The sequence below is a fragment of the Stegodyphus dumicola genome, chromosome 3 (genome assembly GCF_044657685.1).
Source record: "Stegodyphus dumicola isolate Sdum_Otavi_A_Nest chromosome 3, ASM4465768v1".
NCBI classification, from domain to species: Eukaryota; Metazoa; Arthropoda; class Arachnida; order Araneae; family Eresidae; genus Stegodyphus; species Stegodyphus dumicola.
In genome coordinates, this window is record NC_140770.1 from 47,424,258 (window position 1) to 47,448,844 (window position 24,587).

The following is a 24,587-nucleotide window of genomic DNA, read 5'->3' on the forward strand; positions in this document are numbered from 1 at the left end:
TACTTCTTCTTTTAAATACTTTTACTGATAAGACTGGATATGGATAGGATTCAGCGAGTTTCCTCTATGGTTCCTTCTTCTGAATTAAGATCCATAATAGCACAAGTATATCAGTTTAGTATCTCAGAATTATTAATAGTTTCGTTTGAAATTTCTCAGCGGAATTCCTAGTATGAAAATGAAAATTTGCTTCTTTCTGGGGTACAAACAGAGCTTCACATGAAATCTGGCTTTTGATTCCACAGCTGTAGAAATATTTAGAACCAACTTCAATAATAATAGATAACCTGACTGCTTAACACAGCTGCAGAAATATTTAGAACCAACTTCAATAATAGCAGCTTAACTTGAATAATAACAGCCAGCAATAGGCACAAAGTTCGCCAGATGCAACGTTCAAGTCAAATTGCAAACTGCAAAACCGTTGCAATGTCTACAAATTCGAAAAATTCGGGATTCAAGAATGAAGAGGAACTAATTTTGGGGGTTTAGAATATTAGAACAATTGATTGTTTCCATCAGGTCATATTTCGTTTAAAGATTTTTCACTGCATACAGAATTTCATGATTTCTATTATCATTAAACTAGTAAATATTTGACAATTTTGTCTTTTGTCTATAAGCAAAAAATTCATCTCTCTCAAATTTTCCATATCGATAAACGTGCATTTCCAAAGCAAACACGTCTTAAAGACTTGAATATAATTAATTAAGCAAATCAACTTATAGCAAATACGAAAATGGCATTAAGGTAAGTTATAACATGTATGTAGTTCTGTCGGAGAGTGAGTTGAAGTGAACATCTGCTGACTGGACAAAAAAGAGGCACCTAAATGAAAAGTACGAGCTTACGAAAGCTTAATGTTGTAAGCGGATTATCACCGAAGATACGGGCTTTTTTGGGGGGGAGGGCAATGTAGTTTATAGGATGTGAAAAGGCAGGGTTGCAAATTGCAAGTCGACTCATACTGATGTATTTGCCGAAAGCAAAATGATTTAAAAAAAAAAAAAAAAAAAAAAAAAAAACAGTGGCGAAATGAATATGTGAGTGTTTTAAAACTATTAAACACAAGGTTACATTGTGATTTTTGTCCAAGTAAGAATAGAAACTCCAGAAACTGTTGTTTTTTTTAGTTTTCTGCCCCTTCTCCCCAAAAAAATTTTGATAAAATGTCAGATAAAATGACAGTAATTCTCTAGCAATCATAATTTTACCAGAAAAAACTTAAATACATATACCAAAGGCAGATAAAAAAAAATTCAAGGAGCTTTTGATTTTCTTTGCAAAACTTGAAAGAGTTATGGTTAGCAATTTGTTGGTGAAGTAAATTAGGAAGTAACTGTTATTTTTGAAAACTAAGTTAAATGCAGTTACGTAATTTACATAATTAATATAAGAAGATACGAATCCACGAGAAAAAAATAATAAAAAAAATCTAAAAGGTCTCAGATTTTAAATTACGTCCAAAGGGGCGTTTTTTAACATTCAGTGTGTTACCTTTACTTATTAAATATCACGTTCTTTGCACTTAAACCATAAAATTCAGTTCAACAGCAATGTCGCGAAATAATTTTAAAATGAGCCTATCTTTAGAATTTCCAATACACAGTTCCGCGTGAAGAAGATATTTTTTTTTTTTTTCCCTGTTAGAGTGTTGCCATTCATCGCTTTTAAATCATTGAGTTTGTTAATCAAAAATTCGTTAAAGTTTTACAAAATATGAATCCAAATTTGGTCTTCCACATGCCCATATCCGTAGGAGGAATTACGTCATTCAAAATTCGATGGCTCTACGTACCGTTGTTTTATCACAATGCGAGAAATATACATACATTTATGCAGATTTTTCATTATTTAATTTCTTCAAATATAATGCAGAACTCTAACATTTGGTGGCAACAGTTTGAAAAGTGAAACGGTCATCTATAGTGATTCGCAGAAATAGTGAATCGCAGAAAGAAAACAATAGTCCTTCAGGAAAAAGCCCCTTTGTACTAATAAACCGCTTTATGAGTTAGGAAAATTCAACCGCGTATTGTGCTTTACTTACTTAACTTGATTTGAATTTATTCAGTTGTATAAAAGGTTTTAGTATTGTGGTGGTAAATTCAGTCATTCCTAAAATATGTCAGTGTGGAAGAACCAATTATTAAATCTGAATTGCAATGTTTATTTAGGCTGCTTATAAACTAATTTAATCCTTTATTTGAGCAATGAACCTGTTCTTAAAATTTTGGAGTCTCATCATCTTTGGTATTAGACCGCAAATTAAAGAACCGCGGGAAAGACAATTAGATTATTCCGATTGTAAAATCTATTGCTTTAAGAAGATTTCAGTTCAAGTAATTATTCCGAAAGTAAATGAAATTTTGCACACAAATAAATGAAAAATTGCACACAAGAAAGAAAAATAAAGAGAAAATATACTTAACATTTTAATCTATAAACAGACCCAGTTTCATAAATGACTTAATTTTCGAATTCTCTGCTCGTGATAAATTTTAAGTCTCACATTCAAGTAAAATTCTAAATAAAGTTAGTTCCTCCAAAATAATTCCAACTTTAGCGATTTCATTATTTTAAAACTTTACAAAAATTTGCAGTAATAGTTTTAATATTTTAAATTTGTAAAAATTTCAAGGCTTTAAAGCAGCAGATTTTCCGCTGTTGAAATTAATTTAAAAATTTTAACTTTCAAGGATTGAAAAAGTCCATCGATTATTTAAAAATCGCAAAAACTTGAAAATTGTATTATAGACTAGTATAAAAGTATTTGATTCGATGACTTTTCTACGATTTTTTTACATGGCTTTGCAATTCTACGATGCTTAAGTTTATTCTCTAACCAATTACATATGAGAAAAATTGGGGACCATCGCTTCAGCGCTAAATAGTAATAAAAGTTACATGTGTAAAAAAAAAAAAAAAAAAAAAAAAAAAAAAAAAAAACTGGAATCGAATTTTAAAAAAGTTTGAAGGATGCCACTTTCAAAGTTTTTCAAATGAATTGTCTTCAAGCCCCGAGAAACTGCATGCCAAATTATATAGCTAGGGTAAAAAACCTCTAGTAGTTCTTTGGCTAGGAGCATTTCTATATTTGCATTTTGTGGTACAGGAGAGATAGTGACAAATTCATTCTTTCATTATTACAAACGTTCGATTTATTTAACATCATCGATATGAAGCGGATGATTTTGTTGTATAAGTTGCGCAAATCCTGCTAGACACTTTTCTTCAGTACAGAAATCTAACTCATTCATACTAAAATTACAAAATAATTGCGCTTCTCGATTACTTTCTGAAATTAAATTGAATGCTAATTTTCTGCAAAAACATTAGTACAACTACGCAGAATGCACTACGTTTTTCGGAGCAGGAGACATGAATTCAAATATATCCTCTCCAGGATTCAAACCACAGCTCTATCATTGGCTAGTTGGACGTAATAACCTCGAGAATACTACAGTAATGTACAATGCGAATAATCCTCACATTCTCACCAAATTTAAGAGACTAAGAAAAGAACCATTTACCCATATCCCCAGACGACAATTTATTATAATCCATCGCTCATTAGTTCGGAAGCCAGTGTTAAGTGTATTAGTTTTTCCAAGCCAGAAACATAAAAAAATCAACTATGCCCTTTGCCAGGATTAGAACCATAGATTCTCCGCTTACTAGCTAGATATGCTAATCACTTACACGAGTCTTGAAGGATACGACAAAAGTGCACACACAGGAAAGCGAGAATTCCTTACAACTGTCTAGAGAGAAATTTCAACTTAGTTCTGTAATGTTACTGAACTTTGAAAAGACTTATTTTGTTTTCTATAAATAATTTCTTTCCAATACATTCTATGTTTGTCTCGCTGAACAATGATTATTTTCATGGATAACTTTATGAAACACAGTTTCGCGGGTAATTTTTTTCCGAATTAACATATTCAACATTAGTACACATCCAGTATCTTACAGTTCAGTGAAATACCGCTGTAGCGAACTCGTTTTATAACGAATTGCTTGATATAACGAAAGTTCTTTCTGGTCCAGTTCCGTATACATTTAATGTTATACCTCTACAGTAAATCTCCAAATGCATAAAAATTAGATAAAACGATAATATTGATATAAATAATATTGATATAATTGATATAAAGAACTTGAGCGGATGTCTTCAATAGAAAATTTTCTATTTTTCATAATTTTTTTTTTCTAGAATTTCTGCAGGTTTTAATTTAAAAATTATTAATTCTTTAAATCCTGTATATATGTAGGCTAGTCAAATACGAAAAAACTTATAGTTCCGTTATAGTTTGTTACGTAATAGTTTCGTCTTCACCCCCATTCGTCTCAAAGGCTACTTGAAGCAGGTGAAACACTTAATGCTTGGAAAACTGGGAAACACAGATCTAAGGAGATCATGAAATCATATTGTCATGAAAATGATTATTTTTAACAACAAATGTATATTTTAGAGAAAAATATATAGTTCGACGGAAATAATTTTAATTAAGTAATTTATCGTGCAAATTTACTGATCTAAGACGACGCGGAAGATAAGCGAAAAGAGTTTAATAATTGTACGCAAATAATCGTAAATAAGTTTTAATATAATATTTAAAAAATAGAGTTATTATCCACTGATTTTGGTAAATGCTTATCAGTTCTTTTCTGAATCACCAGTCAATTTTTACAGTTTTCTTGACAGATAATTAATTTTATTTTATGGAATCGGATATAGCGAACCATGCTTTCGGTCTTTTAAAGTTCGTTGTGACAGGGCTTCAACGTGTGTCCTTCCTTGAATATGCTGTTTTTGAAGTTTTGGGGGATTAGCAGCTGCTTAAGTAATTTTTTATCTTATAATCATTTTTATTGTCTCATTCATCATTGCTATCCCCAGTTATAAATGTTACCAACTTCAGTGCTTTCCACATATCCCAGAAAGATGCGTAAATAACGCAATCCCCATTTTAAAATTACTCTCATCTTTCTAATAAGAGATATTAAAGTATTCTTACTTCAAGAAACATTGATTTATCTGTATGTTTAAATCAGATCGTCAATAATAATTTTCACTTTTTTTTAACTAACAAGTGAGCAATGCGTTAGAACTAGGGAACCGAAATGCAAATTATTTTATAATTTTTGTTTGCAGTTTTGAAGGATACGACACATGTTGGTATTTCTGCTAAATTCTTTCTTATTTCCTTGTCCTTCATTTTTAGCACCAAGAGGTTCTTTTAGTCTCGATCTTCAGTTGTTTGCGCGTATCACTTTTCAAATAAAAGAGTGTTGCTACCGCTATATATGATTTTCTAAGGAAATAATGTAGTGACACTTAACATTCTATCAGGAGTTCTAAACATACGCTGCTTTTAAAATTTTGTGATTTTGCTGTTGAATTTCATGGAGGGGTAAATGTGCAGAAAGTGACGATGTTTAATAATAAAATAAAAAATTACATTATTAATATTAAATGACATTATTAATAAAATAAAAATGACAAGTTATATTAGCAGGAGAGAGTCCAAAAGCAGATTAGTAAACAGCGAGTTCAGCGAGATCATAAAGTCTTACTGAACACTTTGGGGCGACGTTAAAATCTGAATCCTGGCAGATTTTTTTCTTTCCCTTTTTATTTTCCATCCTTTTTTCTGATTTTTTCCTATTGGTTTAGAGCAGTGCCAAAAATAAACTTGTCAAGAAAATAAATAAATAAATAAAAAAGGAGGGGAGGAAAGACAGAGAGGAATACAAAACTGAAGTAATAAATTAAATATTAATGTGATTAAAAAAATCACGTAAGTGCAGTTTTGGGATTAGCCTTTTTTTAGTTTTTGATTGTGTTATTTAGCACTGGGAATTAGAGAGGCCATAGAATGAGAGTTATTAGTTTACTTTAGTTTAAGAAAGGAATTAAAGTTCATACGCATCTAAATTTAAACTAAATCAATTCGTATTGAAAGTTACGTAAGACAGCAACTTCATTTTGGCGTAGATTTGAAAAAAAAAAAAAAAAAACTCTACCGATTTCGAAAGCGATCAAACACAGGTCCTTCTTTTTCGGGAGCAAACACATGCTGAAACGGTATAGATTTACTTAGAAATATACGCCAAAATAAGGTTTTTGCTTAAGTTTTATAGGGGCGTGTTTCTCTTCGTATTTGGATTTTAATTCAGTTCAGTTTATTTTCTCCCTCCTTTCTGCATGCCACCGTGGTGTAACGGTAACTCACTCGGCGCGTATTCGAGAGGTCCAGCTTCGAGTCCCAGCGACGGCACTGCACATTTTTCACAGCTCCTGCTTCAAAAACTAACCTAATGATTCTACGCAGTTAAAAATACTTCTTTTTTTGGTTAACACCAATTATATTAAAAAGCATGCATAAATACAAGTTTGTTGAATTTCAGTTTGCGTTTTTAGAAGTAATTACGTTTTAATGCATGATTAACGAACATTCACATTTTAAAGGTTCCTTTTGTTAAAAAAATAAAAGTCGCCATTTCGAATTCAGTTTTCAAACAACTGTGGTTATTTTCAATTTTTAGAGAATTTTGAAATAAGATTATTCATTTGAAATAAGATTATTCATTTGAAATAAGGTATTCATCTTAGTGCATGCATTATTAGTGCATGCATCTTAGTGCATGCAGCATGCATTATTAGCATTATATTAGGAGGAATACCTTATCTCAAACTTCATGAAATAACATATTCTTTTCCATGTAATATTTCTTATTGTATGAAGAAGAATATCATTTTCGTCACACTATATTATTTTAATAAAAGTTAAGTACGCAGATATAATTTTTGTTATCTCATTTATGATTCTTTTACCCCACTACAAATTTTGAATTAAAGAAAAGAAATGAAAAAATAAACTTATGCAAATACTTCCCCTTCCCCTTCTCGAGTTACAACATTGCATAGGTGTAGCTATAGATTGATAGGCATAATTCGCGGATAAATTTCTCGTCACCGAAAACCGCTCGCACACCTATTTTCCTGATAGCTAATGCATACAGACATATATCATACCGACCCCGATAACACATTACATTCTTCCTCGAAATTATTTTCTGGCTACACCCCTGCAAGAACATATATGACTAGAATATTAAAACACATTTCAGCTTGTGTACAATGTATCCCTTTCAATTTCCGTTTTATCTTTTACGGCTCATGTCAAGGCGCCTAAATGAAGTCTGTATCAACTGAACAATCTGACAAGTTCGCACTAGCTTACAAGAAAAGAGGCATATACACCTTTCCATTCATGAATAATTTATAGTCCAATTAATACTGCTACCTTTTAATACTGAGTAATTTTCAATGCTCAGGAAGTCTTACTAATTCAGTTTTCTATTTTGTAATCTTGCAGATTCGTTACAGTATTTATTCTCAGAATACTTTAAACCACATTAATGCTCATACACATAGTGAAATCTCTACAAGCTTGAGTTTAATCTTTCGATATTTAAAAACATGCATAAAAAATCCCATAACATTGGTTTGAACATAACATTGGTTGTTATGTCAACTCGTAACATTGGTTTGATTCTCGGGAGTGAGCTTGTTGAAGAAGTGTAGTGGATTGAATATTTAAGTATTACTGTTGACAATAAACTATAGTGGAAATAACACATATTTTGTATATCCAATAAAAGTAAAAAATTCTTGGTTTACTGTGAATTTCAAGCAACACATATGGGTTACTGAAGAAGTTAAACAACAAGAATTACTGTAATTGTGTGTAAATTTTGCAGGACTAATTTCGATGGCTTAAATACAGAACCATCTTTTTCAGCTACCTAAGTGGAAATGGCGATAAGATATCATAATAGTGAATAAGATGTTAAACAACAAGTGTCAGCGTAATGTTTGTAAATTATGCAGAACTAGTTTCTAAGGTTTAAATACAGAACCATCTTTTTGAGCTATCTATGTGGGATTTGACCGAGGTAGAATATGGTGATAAGATATCATATGGTGAATAAGTTGTTTAAACAACAAGTATCAGCGTAATATTTGTAAATTATGCAGAACTAGTTTCAAAGGTTTAAATACAGAACCATCTTTTTCAGATGCTTAAGTGCAAATGAAAGAGATAGAATATGGCGCTAATATATCATATATTGATTAAGATGTTAAACGAAAAGAATCAGAGTAATATTTGGAAATTCTGCAGGACTGGTTTCGAAGGTCAAATACAGAATCATCTTTTTCAGCTACCTAAGTGGAAATGGCGATAAGATATCATAATGGTGAATAAGATGTTAAACAACAAGTATCAGCGTAATGTTTGTAAATTATGCAGAACTAGTTTCAAAGGTTTAATTACAGAACCATAGTTTTCAACTGCTCAAATGCAAATGAACGAGATAGAGTATGGTGATAAGATATCAGATATTGATTAAGATATTGAACAACAAGATTCAGCTTAATGTTTGTGAATTAGGCAGAACTAGTTTCTAGGTTTTTAAATGCAGAACCATCATTTTCAGCTACCTAAGTGCAAATGACTGAGATAAAATATGGTGATAATATATCATATGGTGATTAAGATGTTAAACAACAAGTATCAGCGTAATGTTTGTAAATTATGCAGAACTTGTTTCGAAGGTTTAAATACAGAACCATCTTTCTCAGATGCTCAAGTGCAAATGAACGAGACAGAATATGGTGATAGATGATACGAGATAGAATAGATATCAGATATTGATTAGATATTAAACAACAGGAATCAGCATAATGTTTGTAAATTTTACAGGACTAGTTTCGATGGTTTGAAAACAGAACCATTTTTTTTCAGCTGTCTTAAGTGCAAATGAATGAGATAGAATATGGTGATAAGATACCTTATCACCATATGAAATATATTCCAGATGGTATTTTCCCAACACTTGAGTAAAACTGTTTATCGTGTTGCGTTTATAGTACGAAGGTTATTTTCACCTTTGGATTTCAACTAATTTTAATTTTCCTAAGTCAAATTTAGATTAATATTATTGCTATGTAAAATAAATATAGCAACATGGCAACCCCGGTATTAATTAAACTTATATATACGACATATAAGTAGAGAGAGAGAGAGGGTTCTCTCAAATCATTACATTATAAAAATGTTTTAGATTATAATTTATCTTCCTTTTTTCTTTTTTCAAATATATGGCGAGATGAACAGCAATGGAAAACTTTCTTTTGCATGAATATAATAGATAAGAATTCATACTTAATGGCACTTTTAGTTGAAAGCTGAATATTTAGCAAACATATTTTCAGGAACAACATCGAGACAAGAATGAATTTTCTTAGAATTTCTTTGTTTCTTAGAATTTAAAAGGACTCTTATTCTCATTCTTACCTATCTTTTGAGTAAAATTGGATCAGTCTTCTAAAACCTTACATTTCCCATGACTTTTTTTTTCCACCTTAATTAATTAGCCGCTCTCCTCTTTTGTTTGGCGCAAAAGTGGCGTTAGCTCAAATGGGCTATTAGTTTCGAAACGAGATTTTACACGTGTTCAGTATAAACGGCGTATCACTTTTCAAATTGTTGCCACCAAATAAATTAAATAATGAAGAATCTGCATGAATGTATGAATGTTTGTCGCAATATGAAAAAACGACGGTACCTAGATCCATCCAGTTCTGAATAACGTAGTTCTTCACCCGAACATGTGCATCTGGAAACCCAAATTTTAAATTTCGAATTTGTTTTATTATCTCTTTCATCTTTTGTCAAACTTTAATGAATTTTTGATTAACAAACTCAAACATTTCAAATAGCGAGCAGTGGCAACACTATACGGCATAAAACAGTTTTATTTCCAGCGCGAGAGACTGTATATCGAAAATTTTAAAGCTATGCTGTTTTTTAAATATCTGGTGACTTTGCTGTTGAATTGAATTTTATGTGGCATAAGTGTGACACTCGTGATATTTAATAATAAATTTAACACACAAATGTTAATAATAAAAAGACAAAAAGCATTTTTGCTGGTCATCTTACTAAGAAAACTAAACACTGATATGATAAACTGAGAAAAGAGTGAAAAAAATATATAAATGTGTGCCAACACTAAACACAAAAATTTTGTGATTTTGCCGTTGAATTGTATATGGCGTAAGTGTGGAGAAAATTATGCTTAATAAGGAACTAAAAAGGGAAAATAATAGGTTAGCAGAGGCGAGCGCAGACTAAGCAGTCTGCGAGTTCAGCAAGAGAGTAAAAAAATTTTGGGAGACAGTTAAAATCTGAAACCCTTCAGATCCCTTTTCTTTTCTTTGGCACTGACTGTCTTCGAATCCTCTTTGCTTTTGAATATGTAATGACCTACATTAAGAACAATCAAAACAGCTAACCAGCTTTCGTTAACTAAATAATAATTATGAAATTCTGCATTTTTATTTGTGAGGAAAGGATTTCTTTTGGACAACACAATTATTCGATTTTATATGTAAACCTTAACAACGATAAACTATAAACTCCTGATTTCATCTTTTACATTGCAGATTTAACTTTTCCAGCAATTATTTTAAATCATTTCAATCATAACATAAAATCATAATATGACGTGTAAATCATTAAAACTCACATTAAGTTGTTCGCTTATTTACTTAATCAACGTTATTAGTTAAGACATAATTCTCTTCCCATAATTCACTTTTTCTATGTGGATCTCTATAACATAATTCATGAAAATGATTCATGTTTATTTCCTCTCTGATCCATCTATGAATCGTGTTTTTACTCTATTACAAATTAATATTTCTTATTAGAGCTAAGACATTGCTTTGTAATCCATTCAAAACGCTTCATTGATCGTTAAGTAAAGCAAAACATTTTGAACAATGCGTCAAAATATAGAGCGCTTTCAGAAATCCTCAACACTTACTTATCATCCCAATAGAAATCACGATTACATTATCTCAAAAAGCTTCACATTCAACGGCATCATTATAGCTGTTAAGTGTAAAATGCATACCGCATTTCCCTCCCTCCTTGCCCATCAATCCGCCAGACGATGTGTTGATGCTTTTGACGCGCCACGCCTCTTCCAATGGAACGAGCTTGGCGATCATTTCCGTCGCCAAAGTTTCCTACACAGCTTTGCAACCCTATGCCAAGTTAACTTTTCGTCCGATGATCAGACGGAACAAGAAACCATAACAAACAAACTTCGCTTGACAGTGGGATACTATGTGCATGCTTCGTTCCGGGATAACACTATGCAGCGTGCTTCTTTTTCCATAGACTCCCTAATATCCGGGAGTCCTTCCGGACCCGGACTCAGAAACCCGGCTGCAGCTTTTCAACTGCCTTTCTTCTACAATGGTTACGTTTTCGTCCCGCGATCTGGACTCTACTCGGCGGGTGCGTTTGGCTTCCCCGGCCAAGGGCCGTTATGTCTGCCGGAACATTTACTTGGAGGTCCCCGCGTACCCTTTCGGGATGTTCCTCTGGACTGTAGGGGTAATCCCGCGGGCTATGCTACGGCTGCATCCCCGACGTCGACGGCGAGCAACAAGTCTTCAGTCTTCGATCTGCAGTACAGTAAGTTAACTTTTATAGCAACTAGTAGTCCTAGGAACATGCGTTTGTAGAACTAAGATATCAACACGTAGAAACGATTTGTATTAGAAAGCATCAATAAAAAGGTAACTGGCGATCAAAATTCGCTAAACTTTTAATAATTATTTTTCAAGTTACTAAGATTTTCAAATATTTTAAATCACTAACTGAGTACGATAAACTTCTCAGGTGATTTAATGCATTAAGTTACCAGCTTAAGTTCATCAAAACATGCCATGACTTTTAAGCACCAAATGAAAGAGTAAAATGCTTCCCAGGAAGCAGGATCAATAATAATTTTATTTTGCACTAATATTTCCTGTGCCTCAATCCTCAGTCAACACTTATAAGGTAAATTTTTAAGCTTTCATGGTTATACCAAAAATTGAAGGCAGTAACATAGTCTGTACTACCATACTGAGGTCATTAATTATATTAGGGAATGAGAAATAAACCTAAACTATATGCATATTTAAGCCAGCCTCTTTATTTATTTATTTATTTTTAACAATTTCAGAAAAGGCACAAAAAAGGAACCCGCAGTAACTAAACAAATGAAGAAGTGAAGGAATCAGATACACAATAACTTCTCCTGTAAGCTCTGGGCCCACCAGCGGCCGAGCGGTAAAGACGCTGAACATTGGTAGTTCGGTCCGAGGTTCGAATCCCGCGAACGGGTTGGCTGCATGGGCGTTTTCGTGGTTTTCCCCATGTGTAACGTGTATACGAGCCAGTTTCCCTTAGAAAGTCCTCCACGAAGGCATCCCTCCCTTTAGGCAGATAGCCCTCGTGTGCTTTGCCATAATTAAATAAGCCAATCCTGTAAGCTCTGAACTAGCGACTGCGAAAATATAAGTTTTATATTTCAATTAACTAAGCTGCAGATAAGTTAAAGACAATGTGTCCCTTGAATGACAATCTAATTTACCTATGAGGGCATCATTTGCCTTGATAGGCAACTTCTAGCTTTCAATTCAGATCCTAATATAAGACGTAAAGAACCACAAGGTTCACACTTAGGGTCCTAAGTTTTACATGGGCTCCATATCATTCTATAACTCCTCATAACATATTTTTCTTCGTACAAAATCAAGGAAGGCGAACATTGGAACCTCTAAAGGGCATTTCTGCCTGTTGCAAACATAAATATCTATATTTACTTATGAAATTTATTTTTTCTCTCTGTATACGAAAGATATATCGAGATACCCTCATAGTTGTACGTAAGGTATACGAAGTACCAAGCATATATATACGAAGTAATTCAGATTAATTCAGGTTTAACTGTTATCCCACATCGAGCTTCTAAGCTTCTTAAAATTTGCAATGGAATTTTGACATAACTAAAGGAGTGCAAAACCTCTGAATTTTTTTGCAAAATCTGTAGTTAAATCCTTGTTGTACATGCTAAATAAAAGTGATACAGAGTGGCACAAATAAAAGTATATCCAAATCGAGTTTAGTAGAATGATGCTTTTACTATCGTATATATGTATATACATAAAGCATGGGCATTCATGTAACATATTGTATTGTGGCATGTTTAATAAATACTATTACTATAACAAAATGTTTCTTATTGTATGAACACATATCGAATTAGCATGCTTTTCGGTTCAGTTTGGATATACTTTAATTGTGGCACCTTATATCATTTGAATAAATATTTAATGCATATTTTCAATTTTAATGTGTATAAATGTCCATTTTGTTTGAGTCGGATATAAAACTAGCTTCGAAAAATAAATGGAAACTTCTAATCTGTGTTTGCTTCACTTAAATTTCACATCCTAATCATAGAGGGCAGAATGTTCGTTAAGAGATTAATTGTAAAAGTGTATTTAATATAGAAAAGCCTTATAGTATGCCTGCTGTAAAAAGGTTTTTAAATGTGCAAAGAAACATAAAATTCTGCAAAGCTCAATCAGTTATTATTGTATCTGTAAAGTATTAAAAACTTTAACAGATACAATAATAACTGATTGTAAAACTGCAAGGTTTACAATCTAGCAGTAAAATAGAATGTTCTCACAAGTTACCTAAAAATTTAGTCTTAAATTGGAGTTTGCTTTTAACTTTTTCAAAGGAGTATTTATTATCACCTTTTGCTTTAAGCTGAGCTGATATCGATGAATTTATGGCACACATTACTAAAATATAAACTTAGTTACAGAATTTTATTTTAATTGATAGGACTCTCGATCTTTAAAAAAAAAAAAAAAAAGTTTTCTCGCCAAAAATCTTTAACAGTTACTGAACTATCAGTATTAAGAATCTGAAAATCAATGCTGCAATGCTGCAAATCAATGCTGTAAAGTACTAAGTACTTTACAGCATTGATAATAATAACCCTGTAAAGTACTAAGTACTTTACAGGGTTATTATTTTATTATTATTTTAATTAACCAGCTATTTATAATTTCAGCTTTACTGTCACTTCTCCTTTTCGTTTCTTCACCAGAATGCAAATCAGTTTGAGAGTATTTAAGTCGAGAGTTTTGGATTGCAAGACAGAGCCTGCCTCTCGAGGCCACATTACTAGGTTCCGCCAGCTGTGAGAAAATTGTAATTCTTAGACTTTGCGTTATTGCTGCCTGCATTCAATTCTTACATCAGTGAGAAGTTCTGAGCTAACTTAGAATTCAAAATCAATTGTGTAGTCTTTGACTAGTATGCTAAGTTTTAAATTCGAACTTGATTGCTGCTTTATGTTTCATCGTCACAAATGGTGGTTGTTTTGTTAAGCACGAGATGCATGTTTATATTACAGTTATGATTTAATGAAAAGGTTGTTTTAAACCTTTTCAAGACTCTGTTGTTATTTCAAACAAGCGATAATTCACTCCAAGCCTGTTAGGAGTTTGAAACTAGTTTATGCTACTAAAGCAAGTCAGCTTACATTGAACGTGAAATGCAAATCTCTTTTTTTACCCCCTAGTAATAATTTATTACATTTTTATGTAATTTGCATGAACATGAGTTGGTAACATTTATTCTTTCTTATCGACTCCTAGTAAATATGTAGTTACATAAAGATTTAATGTTATATTATATAAAAAATTCTGTCAGAATGTTAAGCGTTTCAAGAAGGCACAAAGAAGATATATAAAGTCTCTAGATCCTAAAAGGATATAATAATAAATGTGATTTGCTTTAATCTGTATTTTCTATGCTCTTTAATTTCATCTGAAGAAATCGTAAACTTTCAATAAAACGTGGCTTAATTGATTGATGCATATTCTGTGAAATTTTAAGATTTTATTTACTTAGAAACTGTCTTTAAATGTGCTTAAAAGTATCCATTTCCTATGTCGGTAAATAAAGTTTTAGGTAAGAAAAACATTGTCAGTTAAGTAAAAGATTTATCACAATTCAGTCACAAAAATATCTTGCTATAATTAGTTAAAAACGTTGTGAAATACAAAAGTTACATAAAAAAATGAAGTTTTAGTTAGTATTACATCCATGGTAATCAAAGATGGAAGATTGAACTTAGTGTATAATCCGGAAAATTCGAGATTTTCGTTGACTCGTCCAGAATAGCCCACCAGCGGCCGAGCGGTAAAATCGCTGAACACTGGTAGTTCGGTCCGAGGTTCGAATCCCGCGAACGGGCTGGCTGCATGGGCGTTTTCGTGGTTTTCCCCATGTGTAACGTGTATACGAGCCAGTTTCCCTTAGAAAGTCCTCCACGAAGGCATCCCTCCTCTTAGGCAGATAGCCCTCGAGGCTTTGCCATAATCACACACACACACACGTCCAGAATAAGTTTGAAGGCAGATTTACTTTCTAATATTGAACGTATTTCTTTCTATTCTACAGAACCATGGTAGCTTATTCTGTCAATATAAAAGAGATTATGGTAAATTTGAGCGTTACTTGAAAATATATGCTACGAATTTTATAAGTACCTATGATGATTTAAATGGTTATTTATTGCATTAAGACTTCGAATAGACTTTACAGTTCTCCCCATTGTTTAATTTTCCGAATGGAACAGAAAAAAATAAAACAGCCATTATACCACAAGGGGGAAAAAAATTATCCTTACGTGAAAATTATCTTGTGAGAATAATATTACATGTAGACTATAAGAAAGTCTTTTGTCTTAGAAAGTCTTTTGTTTCCTTTAAAACTGATGAATAAGAGTAAAAAATAAACATCATACTTAAATTCAGCAGTGTGAAATCTTTAGGAAAGATTTAAAAGAAATTATGATTTGTGAATTGTTTTTACTGAAAAATAGTGTAATTTGAGGACATACCAAATAGCAATATAATATACCTCATTGCAGTATAATATACCTTTAATTATTTATTTCATTGGTTCTTTTACCATTACGTGAATTACATTTCTGTTGTGTGAAAAGTATAACTCAGATATTTATTTGTATTTTGAAGGTAATGAAAAACTATCATTGAAAGATAATCATATTTTCGAAATTGAGGATAAAATTGAAATTTAGAATGTTTATTCTCTAAGCTTTAATACATCTAAATACCTGAAATTAACGTTACAAACGGATAGTGTGATTAAGGTTACAAAGTGATATTTTCTGGGAACTAATGCTACAAATGAACATTTATTTAGCTTAGACTACGAAATTTTTTACATTCGAATCTGACGAAGAAGGTTCTGGTTGACCTTCGAAAATAAAGTACTGCATGTTTTACTTACTTTACCTCAATTTTCTTTGTTAATTCTTATTTTATTCAGCATGTAGCTGAATTGATTGGACATACTAACTTAATTTTGAATTTCATTGTTTGGGTTCGTTTCTTTCTCAGAGAAGCTTCCAACTCAATTTTGCTGAAATCGAAAGTGAAATTAAGTAAACCTTACATAACACTGCAAGCCTTTTCAAACAGCATCAGAAATAAAACTTCGTAATTAATATACTTAAAACTCGTGTGTGCGTTAGAATTGCTGATAATTATGGTTATGCTGGATATGGCAAAAAAATAAAATGTTTACGAGCTTCCTCTGTAAACTTATGAAACTGTACAGAATTTTTAAAGGAAAAATTTAAGACAAAATGCAGCTGGAAACTGTTACATCTCAAAGGACTGACGGTTTAGACAAGAAACGAGTGGAGAGATGGAAGGGGGATATAAACGAACCCAGCATTTATTTGCATTTTAAATAACTTTGCTTATCTACAGAAATAGGTTTTGCACTTCGAAAATAATTTTATTAGATAAAGTTGAAGTAATTTTTGTATTACAGATTACATTGAAAACGAACTGAATGTTTCTATCTCATTGAAGTATCTATATTTCGTTTCCATGGTTTATCAAAATTAAACATAATTCTAAAAATGCCAGCTATTTCAAGCTTTTCTTATTCTTTAAACATAAACTGATTTTTTTTTTTTTTTTTTTTTTTTTTTGCAGCTATTGGTTGTCTATTATCGTTGACTTCGCTATTTCTTCTCTTAGTATTTTTTCTATTCCTTTTGTAATCATTTTTATTAACAGCGAATATTAGTGATTAAGGTAAAAATAAGTTTCTAAAAAGGCATAAATATGAAAAGCTAAAATTTGAAAACCAAAAATGAATGGTTCGATAAAATTTTGCTTAGATTTATGAATGCATAGTGGGAAACCACACAGAATTGGAAAAGGATTTATATTGGCAGTTAAACTTACTCCTTTTCTTCATTATGAAGAATTTTATTTGTCTTAGAATTACGATGCTGTCATTCTTAGAAGAAACAAACATAAGGCAATTTCCAGTATGCTGAGAAAATTAACTTCGACAGATCGTGATGACAACATCAAACAGGCAAAGATAAAATCGGATGAAGAATCGTCTGTTCTTGGAAATAAGTAACTGCAACCGCTGTGTGGCACAGATTTGGTCGCGAAATCTTTCTTTTAAAGTTGAACTACGAAACAAATGAAAAAAAAAAAAATTGCTTTCGCTTGATGAATCTTAAAATCTTTTGTAGTGGAATAACAAACATCTAGAACAAAATTTGATGAACGATAAATGGATTTATCTGAATGTTACTGTATATTTTAATCTCAATACTATGGAAATTCGAAATGCAATTTGCCAGTTGATAAATTGCAAACTGCAAATTTTTTTATCATGTTTATGGATTAATATGAGTTTTATTTATTTAGCATTTTTTTTTTTTTTAAAGATTGTCTTCAATTGTTCAAGATCACAAGTTATGATGAAAAAAATATCATGGACCCTTTGTAGACATTGATATTCGAAAAATCTTTCCATTACCTATCAGATAAGTAAAAATATCATCAGATGATTAAATAACCATCACATTAAGCAAAAATCTCATGCTTTTAGTTGCCGTAATATATAAAAAAAATTATTCATTTTAATTCGACATTAGTATGAGTTATTGTAAAATAAAAAATGAGATAACTGGGAATATCTTCTTTTAAAGTTTAAATTGCATGATTTACTTACATATTTTAAAATTTGTTCCCAGGTTTTAGAACTGATTTTCGTTTTCAAGATTTGTCGTGCGTATGAGTATATAAAGCAAAAGGCGGACTGTTTATGAGGATTATCAGTTATCATAGAATGTGCATTAAATTTAATATATTTTAGAAGACACTGGATATGAAATAAAACTGCGAGGTACAATTTTAGTTTTAGTTTATTGAATTTGAGAAAAAATTTAAACTATCAAATTATGAAATGAGGCATTTCATTATGGAGGTATTAAAGTCAATTGAATGGCAAATTTCATCCGAGTTACGTGCAAATTTATCTAATTATGGGAGGAAAAAATCCTGTACTGTATTTAAGCACAAACTTCTTTATTTGCATTATTTTTTTTATGTTCCTGCTTTGGTTATGCTTCAGCATTACTAATTCCAGAAACTGTTTTAATTCAATAAATTCTGAAAGAATCTGCAATAGAAATACCACTTTTAAACTTCTAAAATCAGCACAAGCTCGTGTCCCGCGTTTAAGTTAACATTTTGTCAACTTTCGAGTCCACTATATATAAAACGACAAATATAGATTTTATAACTGAATAACAACAAACACAATTGTGTATGTAAAATGTCTAAGCTGAGAAGACAATGAAAATATGCTAGCTTACTGATATCATATCTGTCGAAGATTTAAGATTTGATGAATTTTTAAGTTTTTATTGTTATTATTAATTTATTTATTTATGTTCTCCCATGTTTAGAGCAGATATCTGTTAAATCGCTTATATATTTAGCTGTAAGTTATTAGAGAGTAAAATATAAATCTATAAATTAATCTGGCTTGTAAACTATTTATTCTTTTTAAATAACTGAAAAATGTTCGTTAATAATGAAGATTCAATATTTATGTTTTTGACGAGAATAAAATGGATATTTGAAGAAAAAAATCGAGGTTTTCTAAATTCAGGTTTGCTGGGTAATTTCATTGATGCCAATTAAAAAGTATCAGAGCAATTAGTTACAGCGAAACACCTGTTACGCGTTTCTCATTTATGCCTGCTTTCCTATTTGTCCCAATTCATTCCTGTTCATATTAATAGTAAAATATTTCCTAGTGAACCGAAGATATAGTCACATGTAGTAATATAAATCAAAGAATGGAATCTAACAAGTCAAGTTTGCGTAGTAGGAAACCTTTTCTTCACGTGTCATGGCACATTGGGCTTATGTTTCAACTGCGCTGTTATTTACACTTTGCGTTTCTTTTAAGGGGACTCATACACCTTAAACCCCTCATAATCTTCGAATATGTGACTATTGCAAGAATTGGGATATTTTATTTATTTTAAAAGCAATTACTTCCAAATTTTTACAGCTGACTACATGATATAGCTGCTTTGGAAACTAGCAACCAGAAAGTTTCTGTTGCCACAAATATTTATGTAATTTAATCCTCTTTGTGGCAAAATATTTCGCCATGTTTCCACCTTGCGCGCATGATATTTTAAAAATGGCTAAGGGTACATACTTAAATTAGATGGAATTCTTTATATGGGCACTTCTGACGAATATTTTAATATTGAAAACGTTTATGGACGAAAACATTACAATTTTTTTTAATAAAATACATTTTATAAACTCAAAATAAAATAAAAATTTAACATGAAATTTTTAGAATTTTAGGTTCACAGTAGTTTCCAGATGTTATAAAAGCTATATATTAAATATGGAATTAAATTATGAAGCAGAATGTTTTAAACTGTGCGCGCAAGTTGGAAACATGACGAAAAATGTTGTCACAAAGCGGATTAAATTATAAAAATATTTGTGGCAACACAAACTTTCTGATTACTAATTCAGAAAGCAGCTATATTATGTAGTCAGCTGCAAAAAGTTGGTAGTAATTGCTTTTAAAATAAATAAGTTATCCCAATTCTTGAAACAGTCACCTATTCGAACACTTTATGGGTTTTAAGGTGTATGAGTCCCCTTAAGTCTCAAAATCAAATGATATATCAAGCGAGCACTTGAAGATACTTTCTCCAGAAAAAATAAAAACTTGCATCTATGTTGAAACCTTTCTGGATTACAAGATTTAAATTCAATAAATTCTGAAGAAACCTACAATAGAAATACCACTTTAAAACTTCTAAATCAACTCAAGCTTGTGCCCCAAGTGTAAGTTAATATGTTTTCATTTTTCGAGGCCACTACACGCGCAAATATAGATTTTATAATTGAAAAATATCAAAAAGAAATATCAAATAAAAGAATCACTGTTTTCAACTGTATATAAGTTAAATATGATATCATCTGAACATTTATAACTTCGAAAATGAAATGACTGAACTTTTTAAAAATAGAGAGTATTTTAAACAACCTAAAATTTGAAAAATGAAATTAAATACACCAAATTTTTCAAAAACTCCTATATAGTTATAGAATTCAAAAATTTTTCTTGCCAGAAAAACTTCATAAAAATTTTCGTATTAGAAATAATAATTGAATACCGGATATTTGAAGTTTATTTTAAGTTATACATTAAGTTCTTTATATGTAAAATCATTAAACATCACGCGTAGAACTCGCTGTTCGATTCACAATATATTATAATTAATTTATAAAGAAGAATTTTTTTGTATTACTAAAATCAATCGATCAATAAATAAGCGCGAGGTTTTAAATTGCGTCGCCTGAAAATATACTAACTGCAGTCGATATAGATTTATGGCAAGAAACCTTTGAATAAGTTGTAAAGCATCATTTAAATTTCTAACCCTTTATCTTATGTTAAAATGCTGTTCTATCAGCCTAATTTCCATTTCCCTGCCAGAATGTAAATTTCTATATAGCGCGAGGGATGTTCAGATGAGATAGAAAAAAGAAAATATTTGAAGGAAGGTTTGGGGAGGTAAAATTAGAGCATGCTCTGCCTGCTTGAAGGCCACGTTGCTAAATTGGATTCTCTCGATTAGTATTCTTGCCATTAACTTGTTTACGCCGACTTCGGTCACAGCCGGCTTGCGCGCTAGTGTGAAGCCTTTAGGCTATAATTAATTTCATTAGTTCTAGGTCATTCATTATCATTCATTTAAGTGAAGACTACTGGCTTCTGTAAGCACGAGTTGATGCCGACCGTTAAGCTTTATTTGGGTTAATAAAAGAGTCTTTTACACCCATGGTACTTACAAGACATAGCGATAATTCGTTACATGTCTTTTAGAGTTCTTGTCTAATTTTATGCTACCTAAGAGGACGAGGTCCTATAAAGTGATTAATTATTTGTTACCAAAGGCTTACTATTACGTTTCTTATTAGCAGTTTTACGCTTAAATAAGAGAGAAATTAAGATTATATTTTCAATTGCACAGCTTTACATGACTCACAAGGAATTTTCATACCGTAAATGAGTTTGTTGATCATAGCTTGTAGCAATAAATCCCACTATTCTAGTAAAAGCTAGTATTTTGACTTTATGGAATGACACTTCGCACAGCATCCCAAACATGCTCTGTACAGTTTAGATCCAACGGCTTTGCTTGCCACATAAACTATGAATATCCTATCCAGAAAATTATCAAACATTTGAGCTTCTTATTACCCTTTGTTATTATCCACTAACCAAACGACCTCTCCAACGGCCCCAGAGAAAAACCTCATCTGGATAATGTTGTGTTCTCAAATAGGATAGGGGAAAAAGTTCTTATTTTTTAAATGATAGTTATCATAAATTTTAGTCCGTAACTCGTAATATATATATATATTAAAATAATTTTACAAAACACGATAATTTTCTAAATTTTGCTCTCTTTTTACACATTATTATTAAATTTACTCATAGATAAAACCTCCAGTTTTTGTTATGTTTTTGTTCTGAAATTTGGTAGGATTTTATAAAGTGTATTTTAATAAATGAAGTTATAGAATGAGAAGAAGACCTATATAGAATACTTATACTCTTTAAATACTAATTAAATTGAATAAGCAATTACCAGAGTCATTTACCAGTCCACAGAATTACTGAAAAAATAAATAAATACATGAATAAATATATTAAAACATTTTCTTGCATTTTTGTTTCTTATAATTTATACTAAAATGTAAGAAGGGTGTTATACCAAGGCGATCTTATTTTTGAGCAAATTTGGTAACGTAATTTGGAAATCGACCAAAGCATTCCGCAAATTTTTATACAATGTTTGCATTATTTTTAATAATAATGCCATGAGCTCTGATTTTTGAAATTATGAAATGTACTTACAAATCAAATTAAATTACTCTTGCCTTTTTATTTTTGTTTTAAAGTGAGGCATTGTGCATTGTTAAAAGAGAAATAACTAAAGTTTATTAATGCTAAAGAAAACAGAAAAATATACATTATTCTTAAAAAGTGCAAAGTAATTTCTACCAAATTATGTTAGAAAATACGAATAAAATTCCACTAAATTTACGTTAGAAAATACGAAAACCCTTTTATTTGGTAGACTATTTTTCCGTTTGTTTGATGGTTAATAGATCCAAATTCTGCGATGGTTAGTTTGACTTTTTTAAGTAAAGATTCAGTTAAATTTTAAAAAATGCCTTTATCGAATTTCGAAAATGTTTCAGAAGAATTGTTTTCTGGTGAAAAGTATGAATGTATGAAAAATGTTTAAAAAAATCGAGTCGGTTGGATCGAGTTTGAAAATTAATTTAATGATTTGACCTAAATAAGTAACGAATCCAATCGGCAGAAAAATAAAAACCAAGGTAAATAAAGTCATATAAAACATGCTTTTTTTTTTTTTTAAGGAACTTTTAATCACTTTAGATTTATCACTACGAAATAACACATTTTAAAAGAGTGTTACTTACTTCAATCATTTCAGTATAACTTGTCTTAAATAAATGTAAATAATAATGTTCTAAAATGTTGCATTTAACTCGCAGAATATGATTTCAAATTTCACTTCACTGGGTGTAAAATGTTATAATTTTTAGAAAATTAAAATAATAATATTAATTAAAAAAAGCAAGAATTGATTCTTTCTTAGTCATATTAACTTACAGCATTAATGTTAATGCCATACATGAATTATTATTTTAATGTTTAACTTAATGTACTTTAAAGATACACTATTTCCATCTGATTGTTTTTAACTGAAAATTAAAAAAGTGATATTTATTTAACTTCCGTTTTCCTAAAACAGATTAAAAATTTTCACAACTAGATGGCGTACTCGATATTTATCTCAAAATACCTATATTTTGACTTCTAATAACAGTTCCCTTTATTATTTTTCCTGTTGTGTTCTATTGTTATAAATATGGAAGCTTTCAGTAGTTTATATCGAATTGTAATTTCCCAGCGTGATGCATTTGAGTTATTACAAAACTACTGAATCAGAGACTCGGAGAAAACATATATGTTCTTAAAGCAGCATAAAACTATAAAAAAAATGACTCGAAGAAGTTTCCTCAAAGGTGTTTACCGCTTCAGATTTACTTTCCTACCGTATTAGAAGACATAAAAGGAAAAATCGAATTTTCCATTTGACTGAGCATCAGATTTTACGGCCTGATTATAATTTGATCTTTTATAAAATATTTTCTACTTCAGCATTGCATGTTGCTAAACTATTGTAAAAGATTCTGCTTAGTTTTAATTTAGTATATTTGCTCGACACTCACAAATAATTATGAACTGAAGGTGTTTAATATTTTTATTGCCCCATAAAGTGCATTATATATTTTTTAAGGATTTCATATCTTCCTGTTGTATTATTTATAATACCTTCTGTCTTTTAGCATTTTAAAATTTAACAATAAATATTTCGATATACTACTGTATATCTAAAAACTGTTTAAATCTCGAATAGAAAACCATAATTGAACTATTTCACTTATTTTGATATTTTTCCCTCTTTCTTTTCCGATTTCAAACACGCGCTTTGTTTTTATTAAGGATTTAAATTGAATTAAACGGCACTACTGATTTTATGAGTTAAAGGAACGTAAAAAAGCATTGCACGTATATCATTTTATATCACACACGTATATCATTATTATTATTATTATTATTTTAAATCTGCTTTTACATCATGTATTTTTTCATCAGTTGAACAAAGTGATTCATTTAAAGAGTAAATTTATCTAAATTTCTTAACAATACTTTTCATCAAGTGTTATTTCAGCCATTAGTATATAATGAATAAAGCAGATTGCATTGTAAAACTGACAAGGCAGATTATTAATTCATAACGTTGGTTGACTAGAAAAAAATTTTATATCTACATCTGCGTTACATTATATCCTGCATCAAAAACAGCGTCCGTATTTAAATTTTATAATGTTACCAGCGTTTCTAGATGTTCTGTCTCTTAATATAATTCAAACATTAGTCTTTTTTTTTTTTTTTTTAGTCCGACTTAGTTTTTTTAGTCTTTGAGAGACTATTGTTTTCGTTTTGCGATTTTGCGTCGAATCACTCTGAATGTCCGTTTCACTTTTCAAACCGTTGCCACCAAATATTATCGTCCTGTATTATATTTGAAAAAAAAAAAAGATAATGAAGAATCTACATAAATGTATTTTTCTGCCATTGTGAGAAAACAA

At 30.8% G+C, this 24,587-nt stretch overlaps 1 protein-coding gene and 1 long non-coding RNA gene across 2 annotated transcripts in view; one reads left to right on the forward strand and one right to left on the reverse strand.

The window, feature by feature from the left end:
- The window catches only part of LOC146997980 (uncharacterized), a 53,037-nt gene extending 42,020 nt beyond the window's left edge, over positions 1 to 11,017 (reverse strand). Inside the window, exon 1 of the long non-coding RNA XR_015039978.1 lies at positions 10,904 to 11,017. This is a non-coding gene — a long non-coding RNA (uncharacterized LOC146997980). The remainder of the gene's footprint in view (positions 1 to 10,903) is intronic.
- Positions 11,018 to 11,155: 138 nt separating this feature from the next.
- The window catches only part of LOC118182958 (uncharacterized), a 79,337-nt gene continuing 65,905 nt past the window's right edge, over positions 11,156 to 24,587 (forward strand). The window contains exon 1 of the mRNA XM_085812851.1: positions 11,156 to 11,562. Within this exon, the coding sequence (XP_085668977.1) occupies positions 11,238 to 11,562 (325 nt within the window). The 5' untranslated portion in view covers positions 11,156 to 11,237. The remainder of the gene's footprint in view (positions 11,563 to 24,587) is intronic.